General features: G+C 29.5%; 1 protein-coding gene across 1 annotated transcript; it reads right to left on the bottom strand.

Annotated features, from left to right (window-relative positions):
* On the bottom strand, window positions 1-2670 carry LOC106336499 (zinc finger CCHC domain-containing protein 7). The gene is made up of 7 exons (XM_013775338.1): window positions 2337-2670; window positions 2126-2224; window positions 1874-2035; window positions 1626-1784; window positions 1378-1494; window positions 1055-1255; window positions 1-951 (listed from the first exon to the last, which is right to left on the bottom strand). Exons 1-7 carry the CDS (start codon window positions 2598-2600, stop codon window positions 280-282), a joined length of 1674 nt encoding a protein of 557 aa, XP_013630792.1. The 5' UTR covers window positions 2601-2670; the 3' UTR covers window positions 1-279.
* Window positions 2671-17874: the final 15204 nt, after the last annotated feature.

Below are 17874 nucleotides of genomic sequence, written 5' to 3'. Positions count from 1 at the left end.
TAAAGATCTGAATCTGGATACTTTAAAATTGCCCGGATACCCGATCCGTCTCAAGCCTAGATAAAACAAAGAAAAATCTGATGTGTTGACATGGGGAAAGGAAACGAGGACTGACTAAACAAATTGTGTTTGGTGAGGATAACAAAACATAATGCTGACCCCAAAACTTGATACAAATACTAGACGCCTATGGAAACTAAGCTAACCTGTGATCCCCAACAAAGACCATCAAGCATAACTGATTTCGAGCTAGATCGTCGCTGACCAGATCTATTGACACTACCAACGACCATAGTCCCCTTGAAACTCGTCATAGTGGTGGGCCGAACCATACCTTGAGGGTGCAGGTGCATATCTTTGATTATGCTGATGATGACGGGAAGAAGGATAATTTGGCTGCCACCTTGAAGGTGGATGACTCGAGACACGCCCACTAGACTCGAATGATGAGTTTCTACCATATGGTGTGGTCGGAAAATTCCCACCGGAATGGAATGTTGGTGACCTTTGCTTATGACCACCCATATATGTAGTGGGTACCCTATGGTGGTTATGACCCGATGGTGTAACAGGAGACCTCAGTCTCCTCATCTTTCCTCTTTGGAAAGAATCTTCCTCCGGATCCTCTGTGATCCAACCCCCTCTCTGTTTTGATTTCTGTGGTGTAGAATGGGCTTGTTCTCCTTTATGTGTTTTCTTCTTACTCTTCAACTTCCCGTTAGACTCATGGGGAGTAGAATAATGTTGCGAGTTTTCTTTACTCTTCTTCTTCTTCTTCCCATTGGATTCATGGGGAGTAGAATCGTGTTCTGAGTTTTCTTTACTCCTCTTCTTCTTCTTAGTCTTCTTCCCATTGGATTCATAGGGAGTAGAATTGTATTCCGGAGTTTCTTTGAATTTCTTGTGAGAATTGCTCGATGGTGTAGATGTCTCACGGTTACTCTTAGAAACCTACATGCAGAAGAAAAAAAGGGAGCGCTGAGTCACATAACATGAGAGAGAAAGGGAAAAAGTGAAGAAAAGTCAAAAGCAGAGAGTGAAATAGAGCGTCTACCTGGAAGGAATTCGGACATTCACGAGCAAAATGTCCTGCTCCATTACATCTGTAGCACAAACTCGGCGAGTCTCTTCCATGTGAAGTGCTTATGCTCGACGAGTTGGGGCATTCACGTGAGAAATGCCCTTCTTCCCCACACCTAAAGCATGAGCTGGCAGAATCTTTTTCTGTGCTTTCCTCATGGTATCTACCACATGCCTATAGAGAAAATTATTATATTCAGATAATGAACTCAGCATCGATACTATGAGAATAGATCGATTCAGTTTAGAGCCGCGGACTCGTGTGGATGATTGAAAACAAGAATCTCAACAACTTACCAATCCAATGTGACCCAGTTGACCACATCTGTAGCAAGACACAGCCCATGACGGTGAGTTGCCAGGTTCAACACAGCACAGATGGCCAAAGCTTTTACAGACATAGCACTGTATATCCTGGTCAAAGTAAATACAGTAGCATCATTTGTCTGAACTACAATCTAGGCCAATTATATACTAAAGCAACCAGAAAACAACAGAAGGCGTGAAAAAGAAACCTTAAGCAAGATTATTAAATACAAAGATACCTTCAAATCATCTCGAGAGTACTCATACTTGCACAATATCATGTCATGTCCAAAGTCTCCACATCTTAAGCAAACAGCTGATTTAGATCCGCTTTTGTACTTATCTGGACAATCTTTCGCTCGGTGGCCACTTTTTTTGCAAATATAACAATCGTGTCCCTGTACAAACAAGGAACAACCCTAGACATAAGGCTAAAGAGAGTATATTGGAACAATTAAAAAAAAACAGCCGAGGCTCAAGACCGCACCTTTGTACACTGCTTTGCACCGTGTTCCAAACTGCCGCAAATAAAGCAAGGCTTCTTACGCTTTGTTGGAGTTGGACAATTAATAGTAACGTGACCAGGCTCCCCACAACTATAGCAAGTCTCCCAACCAGCATCAGGTGGGTCAAAATACCTCGCTCCACGCTAATAATTACAACACATCCAACAATTGTCATCACAAAGAGAGATCTTGTTACCCGAAAAAATAAAAACAAAAAGATGATTTAAGCTCACAAGAAGCTTTTTCAAAACCATATTGCTAGATGTTGGTTCAGCAGATTTCTCATCTTCCCCTTTTGGTATATTTTCATCTTGGTCTTTCAAGACAATGGGCTGTTACAATATAGAGAAAATCAAGAAGCAATAAACACAAGCATCAAACTTTACAATTGATTTAAAGCAACGTTTAATGAGGGAGATACAGAAGAGAACCGTTCATACTGACAATTTCGTGGGCATCTTCTAGACTGGTCTTCGTCTTCTTCTTATGACTCTTTGAATCTCGTCCATTCACCATCAAAGTACTTACTACACCAGAACCGCCGAGATCCGACAAACTTGTGTCCTTTGAATCATCTAACTCACGCCTCGATAACGCTTTCTCCAATATCTTTAAGCTAAGATCTTCATTAGCTTCGTCTTCATCCGAGCCATCTCTAATGGCTACTGGATCTTCCTTGTCCTCGTTTTCATCACTGCGCCTCGGCATGGTTTCGATTTTGGTTCAGAAACGGGATTCTCTGTGTTAACTGGTGTTTTGTGTTACGGCGGTGGCCAAAGACTAGTGTAGGGTTTGTATTTATTGGTTTTACGTTTTTACCCTTTAATAAGGTACACCTATGCAAAAAAAATTATTATATTACGGAAATTTTTCAATATTACAATAAATTTGAAGATACTCTACGTATTATTTCAGAAACATTACAACTTCTTTTTGTACTCACATGTTATCATTAGAATGATTCTTAGAATCATTAGAGAAATATGTTGGTCCATCGAATTATATAATAAGTTTTTTATTAAACTAACAATAAATTCATCATTAATATACTTTATTATTTCCTTAAATAAAATTTATGGAATTACCTAATGTGGCTAAAGTATATATGACAATTAATGATTTTGAATAATAAAAATTTGATAAAAAATAGTGTATATTCTATCATATTTGTTTAATTTTAAACTATTAAATAAATTAAACAACCACAATAACCATATAATAAAAATTTAGATTTTTATGTATATGTTATATTTTGAATTTTTCAATATTACAATAAATTTGAAGATATTTACTTAAGCCTCGATATATTTCCCGGAAGCGGTAGTTACCCGAAAAATCAGATTTTGGATCGGATTTGGATACAGGAAAATACCCGGTTGGATAAAGATTAAAATTTGGTTAGGTACCGGATTGGATACGAATAATATCCGGGATCCGTATGGGTATTCGAAAAACCCGAATTAAACCTTAATTAAGATAACCCTAATAATCTATTACTAGGATAAGACATGCGCTTTGCGTAGAGTGAGTTCATTTGTATATATTATCGATAATTGTTTTTATATATTTGATCATTTTATTTATATATATATAATATTTTTTATTGTTATTATATAATTTCTTTCTGATGCACCAGATCAATTTTTATTAAAAATTATGGAACTAAACTATAATTAATACTAGAGATGGATCTGCGCGGATTTTTGCAAGAATGATTTTTGTTTTACAGGTGAATATTATATATTTTAGATGTGTCACGATTTTGTTAGAGAATTGTATCGCGGTATTAGTATTTTTTTTATAAACTTTTATTTGTTTTCCATTGTAAATGTGCAATTTTTTATACAAAAAGCTACATTGCAGAGATATCATATTGAAATGTTATTAGTTTAGTAAATACTAATATGCTATCAATTTTACTGATTTTATTTAAACAAAGTCTATATATTTCAAATTAAATTAATGTTTTTACAGAAAGAAAGAAGAAATGTATTTTTTTACCTTTCAATAATTTATTTCCTTAAATAATTTTTATAAACAATATATTAATCAAAATCTCAATAAAAAATGAAATTTAGATTATGATTTGGGCTGAGATGTTTTAAATGTGATTTGGGCCCAACAATTCATTTTTATCAAAACAAATCCATTAGGTATCTGTTAATTTTTTTTTCCGGGATCGATCAAAACAAAGCTAAGATCCCGACGACATGTTCTTCTGATTCCCAATCAAAACTAAGAAAATGAGTGCAGATCGTAAGGGAAAAACGGTAAATATAAAGCTTATGTTTTTGCGAATCTTTAGGTTTTGTTTTATTTCTATAAAGCTTCTGTTATAGAAGTTCTTTAGGTTTTGATAAATTTCTTAGATATTGATTGTTGGCGATCTACATCATGTAGAACGGGAGCACGGGTGAAGCTAAGAAACTTACTATAGAAGATCTGTTTATAAAAACATGTCTTAACACACTGGCTTCGGAGGAGAATACAAACAGAGAACATCAAAGAAGGTTTGAGATCGTCAGAGTGTACATGGTAAGTATTTTTTGTTAATTATTCAATTAATTAGAGAATTTGGTAACTGTATACTCATTTGGTAATGATGTTTCTTGTCAAATTTAATTTTAGTGCTTGCAAATTCAGCTCTTGGCGGGCCTTGAAGAATCTGTCATTGGTAGAAGGATTGTTCATTCGTGAGCAAAATAAAAATGTTTCTGATTTTCGTTAATTGTTTATTTAGTTTCTTTGTGTGTATATTAATTGGAATTGGCATAACAGCTTCTGTATAATTCCTGCAAACATAGAAGAAGTTTATTGGAGCAATAATGGAGTTGGTAGATTGGGAAGTTCTATCAAAGGAGTGTGATGAGGTTACTTTTACAGAGAATCGTCTCTTTGGCAAGGCAGTGGAGCAGGAAGAAAGTGATATTCGTGATCAGAGCCCAACTAAGTTGAAAAGAAGTAAGTAGGGGTGGTTTCTAATTTCTGTATTTACTTATTTATCAAAGTTGCAGAGATTACTATATTGTATACTTTTCTAGTGTGTTGAGCAGTTGTTTTTTTTTTGTTTATAATGAAAACATGTTGGTGAAGGAACGACCAGAAGCTATGAAGAAAGAAGTTTTTCTCCCACGTTGAGCAAGCGCATCCAAACAACAACTCACGGTTAGTAACTATGATTTTAACTCAGATGAAAGCAATGTAGTAGCATGTAGATTTAGGAATAAGATTGAACCATTGCCTTAGATAGTATTATATGGCTTTAGGATTGATTGAATAACGATGCATATATGGGTTCTTGTGAATGAATGTGTTATAAATAACAAAAACGTTCAAAAATATTTCACTTAAGTTTCTATACTATTAAAGCAGGATTCTGCCCTTGCTTTTGGAAAAAATTACAAAGCTATGTCATTCTTTAATTTTAGTTTTACATAATTAATTAATATTACCTAATGTTACTGTTTATGTTATTAGAGAATATTCTGAAATACAGAAAAGTAAGATTTAGACTCCAACAATAAACGTTTAATGAATACATTAACTATACAAAATATTATTCAGAAATAATCCACCTCTACCAAATCGTTAGTTTAAAGTTTAAACTACCAACCCAATATTAAAATAACCCGTAATCATGTTGATAAGTTGAGCTAATGTGCTGCCAAAAAAAAAAAAAAAGTTGAGCTAATGTGGACGACCAATCAATAAGTGTATTTTTAATAATGATAATAAGTGCATTTTATATACAATGATCTGGCTGAAGCAAGAAGCTAAACAAGTGTATTGACAGTTGTTATTTTCACGTGTACAAATTCTATTTATGTATTTTTGATTAAAAAAAAAACATGTCAAAAAATCAAAAACCACAAATTTGCTACATTCAAATCTACATATAAGATATATAAGAATATCCTTTTTTGAAACTAGATATATAAGAATATCTGTATCAATGCAATTGAAGTTCAAGGGTGAAGTTTTGTTTGGGTCATTTTATCAAAAATTGCAATATTTATAAAGTACAAAACAAAAGAAACATATTAGCCCACTCTATTACAAAATATAAAAACATATTTTATGTAAAGTGAAGGGGGTTAAGAAAATGAATTATTTCATTTTGATTTTAATTCATTTTGATTTTAAATAAATAAGACTAAAATTAGAATTAATATAAAATATATTAAATAAAATAAATTTTTATATAATATTTATATTTTAAAAATCATCAAAGTTAATCTCGCACTTTAAAAGCTCGGGTCAAAATCTAGTAACAGTTAAAGAAAAACTCCAATTTGTCAAACTAAAACGGCCATCTTCTGAAACACACTTAACAAACTTGATGCTTGGAAAAACAATCATGCTTGTCCGAATCATGAAAGGAACATAAACAATATTAATAGAAAAATCTCTTTCTGGTTGCGCACAAGTAAGAGATACCCCATCAACCCCAACTATTCTCAATGCATCATCTGAACCTGCATCCCTCAAAAACAGTTGCGAGGGTCAAATTTTTTAAATATTTACAACAGTAGAAAAACTCAAGATAACATAAATTGAGAATACCTCATCACTCATACTCTTCCAGGTTATTAAAAACCTCTTTGAAAACAACATTAGTAGTTTTCTGTTTAGTTTTACCATTTTTGTCGATAATCAGAATTTTCAGTCCTTTATTTGATGTGACCCTTGAAACAGCCACGTATAGCTGTCCATGTGAAAACACAGGTCTAGGTAGAAATATACCAACTTCAGATAGTGATTGCCCTTGACTTTTTTTAATCGTTATTGCAAAAGCCACGGCCAAAGGTAATTGCCTTTTACGTATTTTAAAAGGTAATCTCGTGTCTGATGGTGTGATCAACAAAGTCGCTTGGTATGTCCAGCGTCCAAAGTCGCTTGGTATGTCCAGTCGAGACTTCTGAAGAAAATATTAAGTAGCTGGATTTCGGGAAAACCATGGTGTGGGCAGTCTCGCTGGTAGGCTTTGAATCTCAACCAAGAAGCCTTGAAAGCTTCAGTAGTGCCTTGAGAAAAATTTAGATCTTATTCCTAAATTCCTCGATTCGTGCATCATCGAAGAAGTTATTGAGGAAGACGCTTTTGATATCACTCCAACAAGTCAAAGATCATGGCTGCAATTGTTTCAGCCAGTGCGTCGCATCTCCAGCTAGGGAGCGCGGGACGAGTTTGCAAAATAGGTAGTCTTCAGAGACTTCATGCACCTTGATGTTAGACACAAAGTCCTCAAGTGATTCGATATGGTCTATGGGGTTTTCATGAGGAAGACCATGAAAGGGGTGCTGACTTGCTAGAGAGAAATATTTGGGTTTCAATTCAAAAGTCTTTTCTTTGAATTGCTGGAGGACGGATCAAAGACCTGTTAGTGTAGAACCGATCAGGTCTGTCACAATCTCCAAGCGTTCGGTGATGCTCCGGTCCAGCATTCAAAACAACAGCTACTCCAATAGGAATTGGAGCCCTATGTCTATAATTAATTTGGTTTGATGCATTGCATACTCGACCTTTTTGATCTCCTAGAACTACTTTTTCATTATTGAAACAGGTAAGAACATACTTACTTGCTTCCGGCAGGATGACGTCGATCGATATTGGTAGCGGAGTGTCGATCAACTTTTCGGTCGACCCGTCGCTCATGTTGTTGTCTGAGCGTCGATCGATTTTGGGCCGAAATTCATGTCTTCCATCTTAAGTACCTGTGTCAGCATGGAAAGAGGAAAAACTTAAGCAGATTTAGTAACAAAATCTAGACTATATTTTAAACTTAATCTAATGGTAATAAGAAAGAGTCCCCGGCAATGGCGCCAAATTTGATATCACTCAAATTACCCTAAGGAGTGAATTACTCTCTCAAATAAGAGGTTCAGATGTAGTACTTAGGGATCGAATTAATCCACAGAGACTCTAAGATTACACAATAGATTATGGTCTTTGAAATAAGCTAGATTAATTGGTTTATAGGTTTTAAAGCAGTAAATAGATTTGTGAGCAAGTTTCTTGCTCGATTGATTTGTTTTTAGGTTGTTAACAGTTGACCGATACCAATGATGTTTCATTGATCGACAGTCCTTCATCTCCTCGACAGCTTCCTCTCGCGAGGCAGACTGACCACTCTTCAGTAAAACGGGAATAACGTCTGATACAGGATGCTGATTTACCTCAAACTGGTAGCATTGGAAAGATAACTCAAAGTTCTATCGTGTGTCAAAAGATGGGCTCAATCTAACGGTGGGAAGGTTTCCATCCATAGCTAAACATCTGATGCGTCTGTGCAGTTATGCACCTCAAAAGGTTCCAAAATCACCATATTTCTCCAGAACGTACCTGAACCTGTAAATACTCTAAATAGACTCTATATAGTAGTAAATATATATTAAAACACTTATATACCATGGCTGAAAGTGGGTAAAATCCATGGTATATCATTAAGTGTAACTTTTTGGCTCATTTTTTCCAAAAAAACAAACGTATTTCGTTTTAAAAAGATAAATAATTATCTCAAAAACGTGATGCAATTTATTCTCTCGCTAGATATTTAAACGATAAGAGAAAGTGAGCGAGTTTTGTGAATAATTTTTTCGTAACTTAAAAGCCCCAAGATCTCTGCGAAATTCCCACTAACGAACACACGTTTTGCAACAATTATGGGAAGTCGTCCCTCGTCTGCTCTTTAAATATCAGTCTATTTTCGTCTTCATTTCACATTTTTCCATCGAGAAACTAACAACAAAATGCCTTATTGTGAATGGTTCGAGAGTGTTTCGTAGTTCTATAGTTTGTAGGACTGTTCACGAGTGCCGCGTAACATCTTATCGCTTATCTATTAAAAGAAAAACATTTGCAATAAATATGTTCACACACACATTAACATGTGTCAGTCCCACAATCATTTTAACTTCAAAATGTTTACATGTCAGCCTCACAGTCATTTAACAATTCTTGTGTTAACACACTAATTTTCTTAACTTTGTCGCAAATAATTTAATGTGTTTACACACTATTTTTTTTAAATCAGTTCATTTTTAGTTTTCGTAATTTTAACCTTTGTATTAGTGAATTGAAGTTCTCTCTGGACAAGTACTGAATAATATCATTGTTAAGAGAAACAAATTACAAAATCATTAAGATTCACATCAACTAAAATACCAGAATGAGAATGTTTTTAAAAATTGATAGTTTCGTATCTTGCCGAACTTGGCCATGGTTGAGGTTTATGCATACGGAAGCAACAAATAATTGTGGTTGGTTATGAATTAAGGAAAATGAGGTGAATAACGCCACACGCAAACTTGAATCTTTAGTTTAGCCAAGTATTATTTTTCTTTACAGCGTTTTTATATCAGACCAAGAATTAGAAAAATAATTAGATTGTTAGAAAAAATCAGAAATCGTAAAAGCTTTAAATAAAAAGAAATTCGTAAAATCAATTAAAAAACAAAAGTCATGTACCGAGTGAAGAGATCACATTATTTTTGACGCAACTCTAATCTATTTCACTCGACTGAATCATATTTTTATCATATTTACCAAGAACTTTTATAAGAAAGTACACATTATTTGTTATAGACTACGTCAATTTTTAACATGTCCAACAATATTGACACAACGTCCAACCATTTTTATTGGTATTCTTAAAGTATGGAATTATGTATGTAAAATAAGCTTAACATATTAGTTTTACATTTACCCAAAACTTTTATAAGAAAGTATACATCTATCTTATTAAAATTCAAGTACAAATTAGGTTTGTTTGGAAACATGTATAGAATTTTTTAAAAAAAGTTTGTTTGGAAACATAGATTGTAGTTTAAAAAAATGGTTTGTTTGGAAACATGAATTCCAGTTAAAAAAAAGAGTTTTGTTTGGAAACATAGATTGTATTTTTAAAAAATATGTTTGTTTAGAAACATGGATATCAGTATATTAAGAGACAAAAAAGTAATGGGCTTATATTTTTAAGAAAATTTGGAAGTCTGTTATATTATGAGAAACTATCTATCTGGTACCTAATCGGGTTCGGTTCAGGTCTGTTTGTGTTTCGGGTTTCCAAGGTCAAAGATTTTAGCTTCATTCTAATATTTCTAAATTTGAGTTCGGGTTCGCTTCGGATTTTTGCGGGTTCGGTTTGAGTTCGGATAACCCATTTAAATTACTTTAATTTTTTATAATTCATTATATATTTATGTACTTTAAATTTCTCAAAAACTATAAACAAAAATATATATTAAATATAAATTTGAATAACATATGTCAGAATACCTAAACTTAACATATAAATTATTTTAATTCAAATATTTGGATAGATAATCAATAATTATTTTAAGTCTACTTTTACTATTTTATATATTTACTATTGATTATTTGTATATATTTTCAAGTATTTAAACCAGCTTAAAAGTATCATATATGTTCTAGATGTTTTTATATATATTAAATCTAAAAATAATTAATATATATAAGTATATAAATCTATTTTGGATACATTCGGGTACCTAGAATACTTCGGTTCAGATCGGATTCGGTTTCGGTTCTCCAAAAACCAAAATTTTGAATAATTTAGATATTTAATCACTTTCGGTTTGGATTTGGTACTACTTTTTCAGATCGAGATCGGTTCGGTTCTTCAGATTCGGGTATTTTGCCTACCCCTTATATTATTGACATAAAAAACAAATAGAAACATATTTTTGAAAAATATATCCACGCGGACGCGCGGATCAAAGTCTAGTTATTTTTTATAAACTACGTCAATTTTTTACATGTTCAACAATATTGACACGACTCCCAACCATTTTTTATTGGTATTATTAAAGTATGATCCAATAATTATGTATGTAAAATAAGCCTAACATATTAGTTTTACATTTATTTATTTTTCTTTATATTTATAGAAGAAAGTAAGTCTTGGTAAAATATTTGGATTCGAAGAACCAAACTTGATTTGAAAGTAATACTAAACACAAACTAAAACTGATTAAGTACTCAAATTAATCTAAAAGTTTAATATCCTGATAACTAGACCCGAATCCAATCCAAACTGAAATATTTTAGGTACCGAAAATATCTAAAACACAATTATATACTTAAATATATTAGTTATTTTAAATTTTATATCTATTAGATATTCATTAATATGAATATATCTAAAATAACAAAATATGTTCAAAATACTAAAAATATATATATTTTCCATCTAAATATTTAAACTGGACTATTTTTTTATGTAAATTGAATTATTTAGTCTTAAATTATTCAAATGTTTATGTTTTATATTATTTTTATTTTCGGATTTTGAGGATGAAGTATATTTGGATTTGTTCAAAATTACATAATTAAAATTGGTACCCGAACCGCACATGCAATGATTCGAACCAAATCCAATCCAAAGTCAACCCGAAATTTTAAATATCAGAATCGTATTTATATTTCTAACTCTAAAAGTCAAAATCTGAATAGATCAACTGAATCCGAACGGATATCTGAATGTCCATCCCTTGAAAAAGCTAGACAACAAATTTCTTATTACAGCGTAAAATAAATAATATAATCAACTATTTTACCCCGCACACGGCGGATTATTACCTAGTTGTGGTTTAAACCTGAAACTATAATTCATATTAAGAGCTAAGGAAAAAGATTTATCTCGATTCAACGATCTGTTTTTCGAAAACGTTTTCATTTCATTGTTTTCGATTAATCGGTTTCCTTAACATCACGTTTATATATATCACTAGGATAAGTACGCCCTACGGGCGGGAAACAGACTAGTAAATAATTTAAGTAATCAGAATGAATATTTAATATTAGTTGTTATTATTTAAAATATACGTATTTGTTAAAAAGTTATGTGTTATTAAATTTGAAAACTAAATAAACCATATTGTCTGAATAATTGGTTATGCTTTTTAAATATAAATACTACCTATTATTTTTTAGGATATGATTTTCTAAATAAACCATGTTTTCCAAAAACTGGCTATGATTTTTAAAAAAAAAATACTACTTATTATTTTTTAAAGGTTTTATTTTTTTTGATAATTTAAGTTTTAATTATAAATTAAGAATTAAATTTAGGTTACATCATTTCTTGTGATTTTCGGGGGTTGGATGACCAAGAAATCAGTGAGATCCCTTTTTCATTTTTTTTAGTAGAAAAGAAGCAAACTTGTAAATAGATTCATATATTTTTATTTCATTTAATTTTATATATATTACTGGATTATGTTTTTTTTTTACTAAATTTAGTTTTACGGTAGGATTTTGATAGAATTTTATTCGAGTTAAAATATATAATTAATTATAAAATTACTTATGTAATATTAGATGTTTGCATAAAGTAACATGAGGTAACAGAAGGTGAAGGAATCTAATCTGATAGTTATCAATTTTGTTTACGCAGGAAAGCTATTTTACATACATGATCATCTCGTCATTTGAAATATAATTTACCATATATGATAGTTTTTTTTGTTAATATGGCTGCTGACATTGTTGTAGTTAGTTTGTTTGTACCAAGTTCAAATCACTGGATAGACGGTTGAGAATGAAGATCATGTGTTTTGAATTGTCTTTGAGCTTTTGCAGTTGGCTATACTTTTTAATTAATTGTGTGTGTTTTAAACATATTATGGAATGTGATTTTGGTTATGTGAATGCATTAGTGGAAATAACATGAGCTTTTGTAGTTGAACTATTGCTGTGGCCTCTGATTTATATGATTTGTATATGCTAGTAGTATATTGATTTATAGAGGCTATTTTAGTTTTTATAATTTGTTGTAGCAACTAATATAAATTGTTTTATGCATTGAATTAGCAAATGGACCATAAAATAATAACAAATTAAGTGTATTAACTGTGGTTTGTTTCGGTTAACGTAGTAAATCGTAGAATCATGATAACAATTACAATCTATGGAGATTTCTATTGTGTAAGGCGAGTGTTAGGATTCTAGCTTTGACACAGAAAGCAATTGATGATAGCTTTGGGTGTTTATTTGGTATTTCTTGTTTGATGGGATTATCTTATTGTAAGCCGATTTGTTTAATACTCATTTTATGTTGAATATTTTTTTCTTCTCTAACATCCCATAAGGTTTATTCTTCGTGATAAAGAAAATAATAATTGTTGGTTATTGTTAAACAAAATATAGATAAACTATAACTAAAATAATATAAATTGAACATAAATTATATCTCTGTAAGTTGCATACTGGTTATAAGCAGAAAAATATCAAAGGTCGTGTAACTTTATATCAGAATATTTGGATATGTTATAAGTATATATCATAGTCGAATTTGTCTTGTGTAAAGTTAAAATTTGTCTACAAACCGATATCAGCAGCAGCTCTGTCGGCTTCTCCTCCAATATCATCACCCACGTTAAGAAAACAGCTACAGAAGATTATCTACCACTGGACCTGCCTAACCTCCCATGTGCTCCTCTTGCCTAACTCGTTTGGTTAAACCGTTTGGTTTAAGGCAGACCTTCAATCCTAAAGTCATTTCAGATATTCTCTCAAAGTACTTGTCTTCCAAGAGAAACCGAAGAGAAGAAGTTGTCATTTCCGAGCAACCGCAACCTGAAACATCTACCAATAACTCATCATTAAAATCTAAGTGTTCTAGTCATTGGTGGAGATGGTTATTTCGGTTGGGCTCCTGCTCTCACGTGTCCAAGAAGAACTACCAAGTTAACATCTCAGTTGAAATGTGACAAAAAAGCTCAAAGATCGGACTAATTAACAAACATTACCAACCGGCTCTGGTTCAGATTCATTCATAAAGCTAGAACTATTTAGGTGAAACCATATTGTCGGACCCATGTAAGAAAATCTATTGTGAATTCAAATGCGCTCTGACTCGAGCATAGGCCTCGGCACTATGTCAAATATTGGTTACTCTTGCCACACAGAAAGTTAACATCAAGTATCAACAGAACAGATATTTTGGAACAAAGTTAAACAGTTGCAGTGATAAACTACATCAGCCAGACTTGATTGAGTCTTGTAATAGTGAAGTATGAAAATTGAGAAGAAAAAACAGCAACTGACACAATCAAAAGAAGTATGCGGTTGTGTCAATGTATTTATGTAGATTGTAAAGAACACATATTTGATGTTACCATTCCCCGCAAGGTCTGCAACAAATCAACTGCTCCAACAAAACAAATAAGCTTATTTCTAAGACAATGTACTGAGAAATATACACATACATATAAACATACATATAAAGAGAGAGAAATGAAGGTTACCTCTTATGTGTTTTGATTGTCAGCAAGGAGGACAGATGAGTTCGCCATTTTGCTCTACGGAAGTTTTTTGGGTTGTAAGGAATGAAAGGGTGATGTTCAGGGGATGAAGGCTCACCTTTTTATACATAGAGATTCAACGACTGAAAGTCAAGGGAGATGCAGTGAATTGAATGAGGAATCGTAAGTGGAATGAAGGAGTTAAGATGGTCATTCATGACACGAACATCAATTCCCCTTACCCGGCGTAAATCCAAACGACACGAACAACAATTCACTCTAGATATTCACCGTTAAAAGTCCCATCACCTTCCAGAAACTCCATGGTCGGATTATGAACATGAGCTGAAAACACCATGAACCCTAGAAAGCGAAGTAATTGTTGAAGACGAAGAGGAAAGGTAGTTTACGGAGTTCAGATAATGGGTTTGACCGTGTTACAAAAAAAAATAATGGGTTTGACCAGTCAGATAGATAACACACAATTCGTAAGCCCATTTAGTTCAATTGTTAAGTCCACAAATAAGAGTAATGAAGAGAATAAAAAAAATAGGACACATGTCAATCTGAGAGGAGTAATTATTGATGTGGCAGCAACCGGAAGAGAGAAAAATCCCATATATACTACGAGTTAATCCGCGCTACGCGCGGAACAATTTTGATTTTTTAAATATTAACTATATAGCTACTCATTTGGACGTTGTATTCTGAACAACAACAAAATTTTAAATTGTATGTTTGTGTGAATACTTATTTCTTTAGAAAAAAAAAACAGAAAACTATACAATTTTCATATAGATGTTTCATATAGTTTTCTATTTTTTATATTATATATTTACTTATTATTTAATTTTTCTTATATTGTAGAGCAATTCTTTATAATAATCACTTTTAAGTTTTTATCACAAAAGAGTCATCAATAAGGAAAATGACCAAAATAACCCATTTTATTTTGAAATTTTAATATTTATTTTTTATTTTTCATAATTTGAAATCATATCTTCAAAACTCCATCACGTAACTCTAAACCCTAACTCTAGATTATTTAACCTTATGGCATAGATGTATGTTTACTCTTTAATAAATGTTTAATTCAGATAAATGTTTAATTTAGTTTTTCTATTTTTTATATTGTATATTTACTTACTGTTTATCTTTTCTTATTTTGTATATTTGTTTATTCTAAATTTCTTGCTTTTATATCAATGATAATATTATGATATAAATTTAATATAAATTTTATTTCTTATATACTATATTTACTTATTATTTATTTTTTCTTATATTTTATATTTACTTATTATAATATGTAACATTTCTATATGATTAATATTACTAACAATAATATTAAAATATTACATTATATTACATTATAAATCTATTATAATATTAGAATAAAAATAAAATATCATAATAATATTACTTATTATTTATTTTTATACTAATATTTTTATGTCTTATAGTCTATATTTACTAATTATTTATTTTACTATACATTTTTCAGATAGATGTTTAATTTAGTTTACCCAGTTCTGATATTGTATATTTACTTATTGTGTATTTTTCTTTATACAGTATATTTACCCACTAATATTACGGTAGGAATAAAAATAAAATACCATAAAAATATTACTTATTATTTATTTTTATACTAATATTTTATGTCTCATAGTCTATTTTTTATATTTTGTATTTAGTTATTATTTTATAGATGCTAAATTTAGTTTTTTCAATTCTTAATTGTATATTTACTTATTCTAATTTTCTTCCTTTTATATCAAATAACAATATTATGATAGATGTTTAATGTAATATTTATATTTCTTATATTGTATATTTACTTATTATTTATTATTTATTATATTGCATATTTACATATTATTGTTTAATGTAATTTTTCTATTTCTTATATTGTATATTTATTTATTATTATTTTTTCCTTATATTGTATATTTAATTATTTATTAATTATTTATTTTTTAATAACGATGCTACGTGTCATCTTTCGGAAAAAATATTTTTTCGCTGATATGGATGCTTTATGCAGCCTCAAAAATGTCTATTTTATTAGTATAGATAGATTATATTACTTTATAAATCTATTATAATATTAGAATAAAAATAAAATATCATAATAATATTACATATTATTTATTTTTATACTAATATTTTTATGTCTTATAGTATATATTTACTAATTATTTATTTTACTATACATTTTTCAGATAGATGTTTAATTTAGTTTTTCCAGTTCTCGTATTGTATATTTACTTATTGTGCATTTTTCTTTATATTGTATATTTACATATTCTAATATTATAAAATATAAAAACAAAATTATAAGTAAATATACAATATAAAAATACAAAAAATACATTAAAACTTTATCTGAAAATATATAATAATATAAATAAAGTAAATATATAATATAAAAAATAGAAATATTACATTAAACATCTATCGTAATATTATAATTTGATATAAAACAAAACAATTAGATAAGTAAATATACAATAAAAAAATAAAAAAACTACATTAAACATCTATCTGAAAATGTATAGTTTAACATTTTATTATTTTCAAATATTTTTGTAAGTAAATATACAATATAAGAAAAATAAGCATACAATATAAGATCATATTTTTATACTAATATTTTTATGTCTTATAGTCTATATTTACTAATTATTTATTTTACTATACATTTTTCAGATAGATGTTTAATTTAGTTTTTCCAGTTCTCGTATTGTATATTTACTTATTGTGCATTTTTCTTTATATTGTATATTTACATATTCTAATATTATAAAATATAAAAACAAAATTATAAGTAAATATACAATATAAAAATACAAAAAATACATTAAAACTTTAATATTTTCATTTCTTAATTGTATTTTAATCTTTTTTTTTCTTATACTGTATATTTACTTATTCTAATTTTCTTGCTTTTATATCAAATGATAATATTATGATAGATGTTTAATGTGATAAAAATATGATCTTATATTGTATGCTTATTTTTCTTATATTGTATATTTACTTACAAAAAAATTTGAAAATAATAAAATGTTAAACTATACATTTTCAGATAGATGTTTAATGTAGTTTTTTTATTTTTTTATTGTATAATTTTTTATATTGTGCATTTACTTATCTAATTATTTTGGTTTATATCAAATTATAATATTACGATAGATGTTTAATGTAATATTTCTATTTCTTATATTATATATTTACTTATTATTTATATTATTATATATATTTTTAGATAGAGGTTTAATGTATTTTTGTATTTTTTATATTGCATATTTACTTATAATATTTTTTATATTTTATATTTAATTATTCTAATATTATAATTGATTTTTAATCTGATATTTTTATAATGTAAATTCACTTTTATTTATTTATCTATACATTTTTCAGATATATGTTTAATTTAGTTTTTCTATTTTTTATATTGTGTATTTACTTACTGTTTATCTTTTCTTATTTTTATATTTATTTATTCTAAATTTCTTGGTTTTATATCAATGATAATTTTACGATATATACTTAATGTAATATTTTTTTATTTCTTATATACTATATTTAGTTATTATTTATTTTTCTTATATTTTATATTTACTTATTCTAATAATACGATAATGTTTAGTATAATATTTCTATTTCTTATATTTTGTATTTAGTTATTATTTTATAAATGTTTAATT

This window comes from Brassica oleracea, chromosome C3 (assembly GCF_000695525.1).
Source record: "Brassica oleracea var. oleracea cultivar TO1000 chromosome C3, BOL, whole genome shotgun sequence".
In the NCBI taxonomy this organism is placed as follows: Eukaryota; Viridiplantae; Streptophyta; class Magnoliopsida; order Brassicales; family Brassicaceae; genus Brassica; species Brassica oleracea.
The sequence above is the reverse complement of the archived record's forward strand: the minus strand, read 5'-3'. Positions and strand labels throughout refer to the sequence as shown.

What these genes read in the sequence shown, in the direction of transcription:
- LOC106336499 (XM_013775338.1), bottom strand. Translation starts at nt 2,600, where the DNA reads ATGCCGAGGCGCAGTGATGAAAACGAGGACAAGGAAGATCCAGTAGCC. An exon ending in ACTCTCGAGATGATTTGAAG is followed by an intron (nt 1,495 to 1,625) that starts GTATCTTTGTAT and finishes TACTTTGACCAG; the next exon opens with GATATACAGTGCTATGTCTG. An exon ending in AACTGGGTCACATTGGATTG is followed by an intron (nt 1,256 to 1,377) that starts GTAAGTTGTTGA and finishes TTTTCTCTATAG; the next exon opens with GCATGTGGTAGATACCATGA.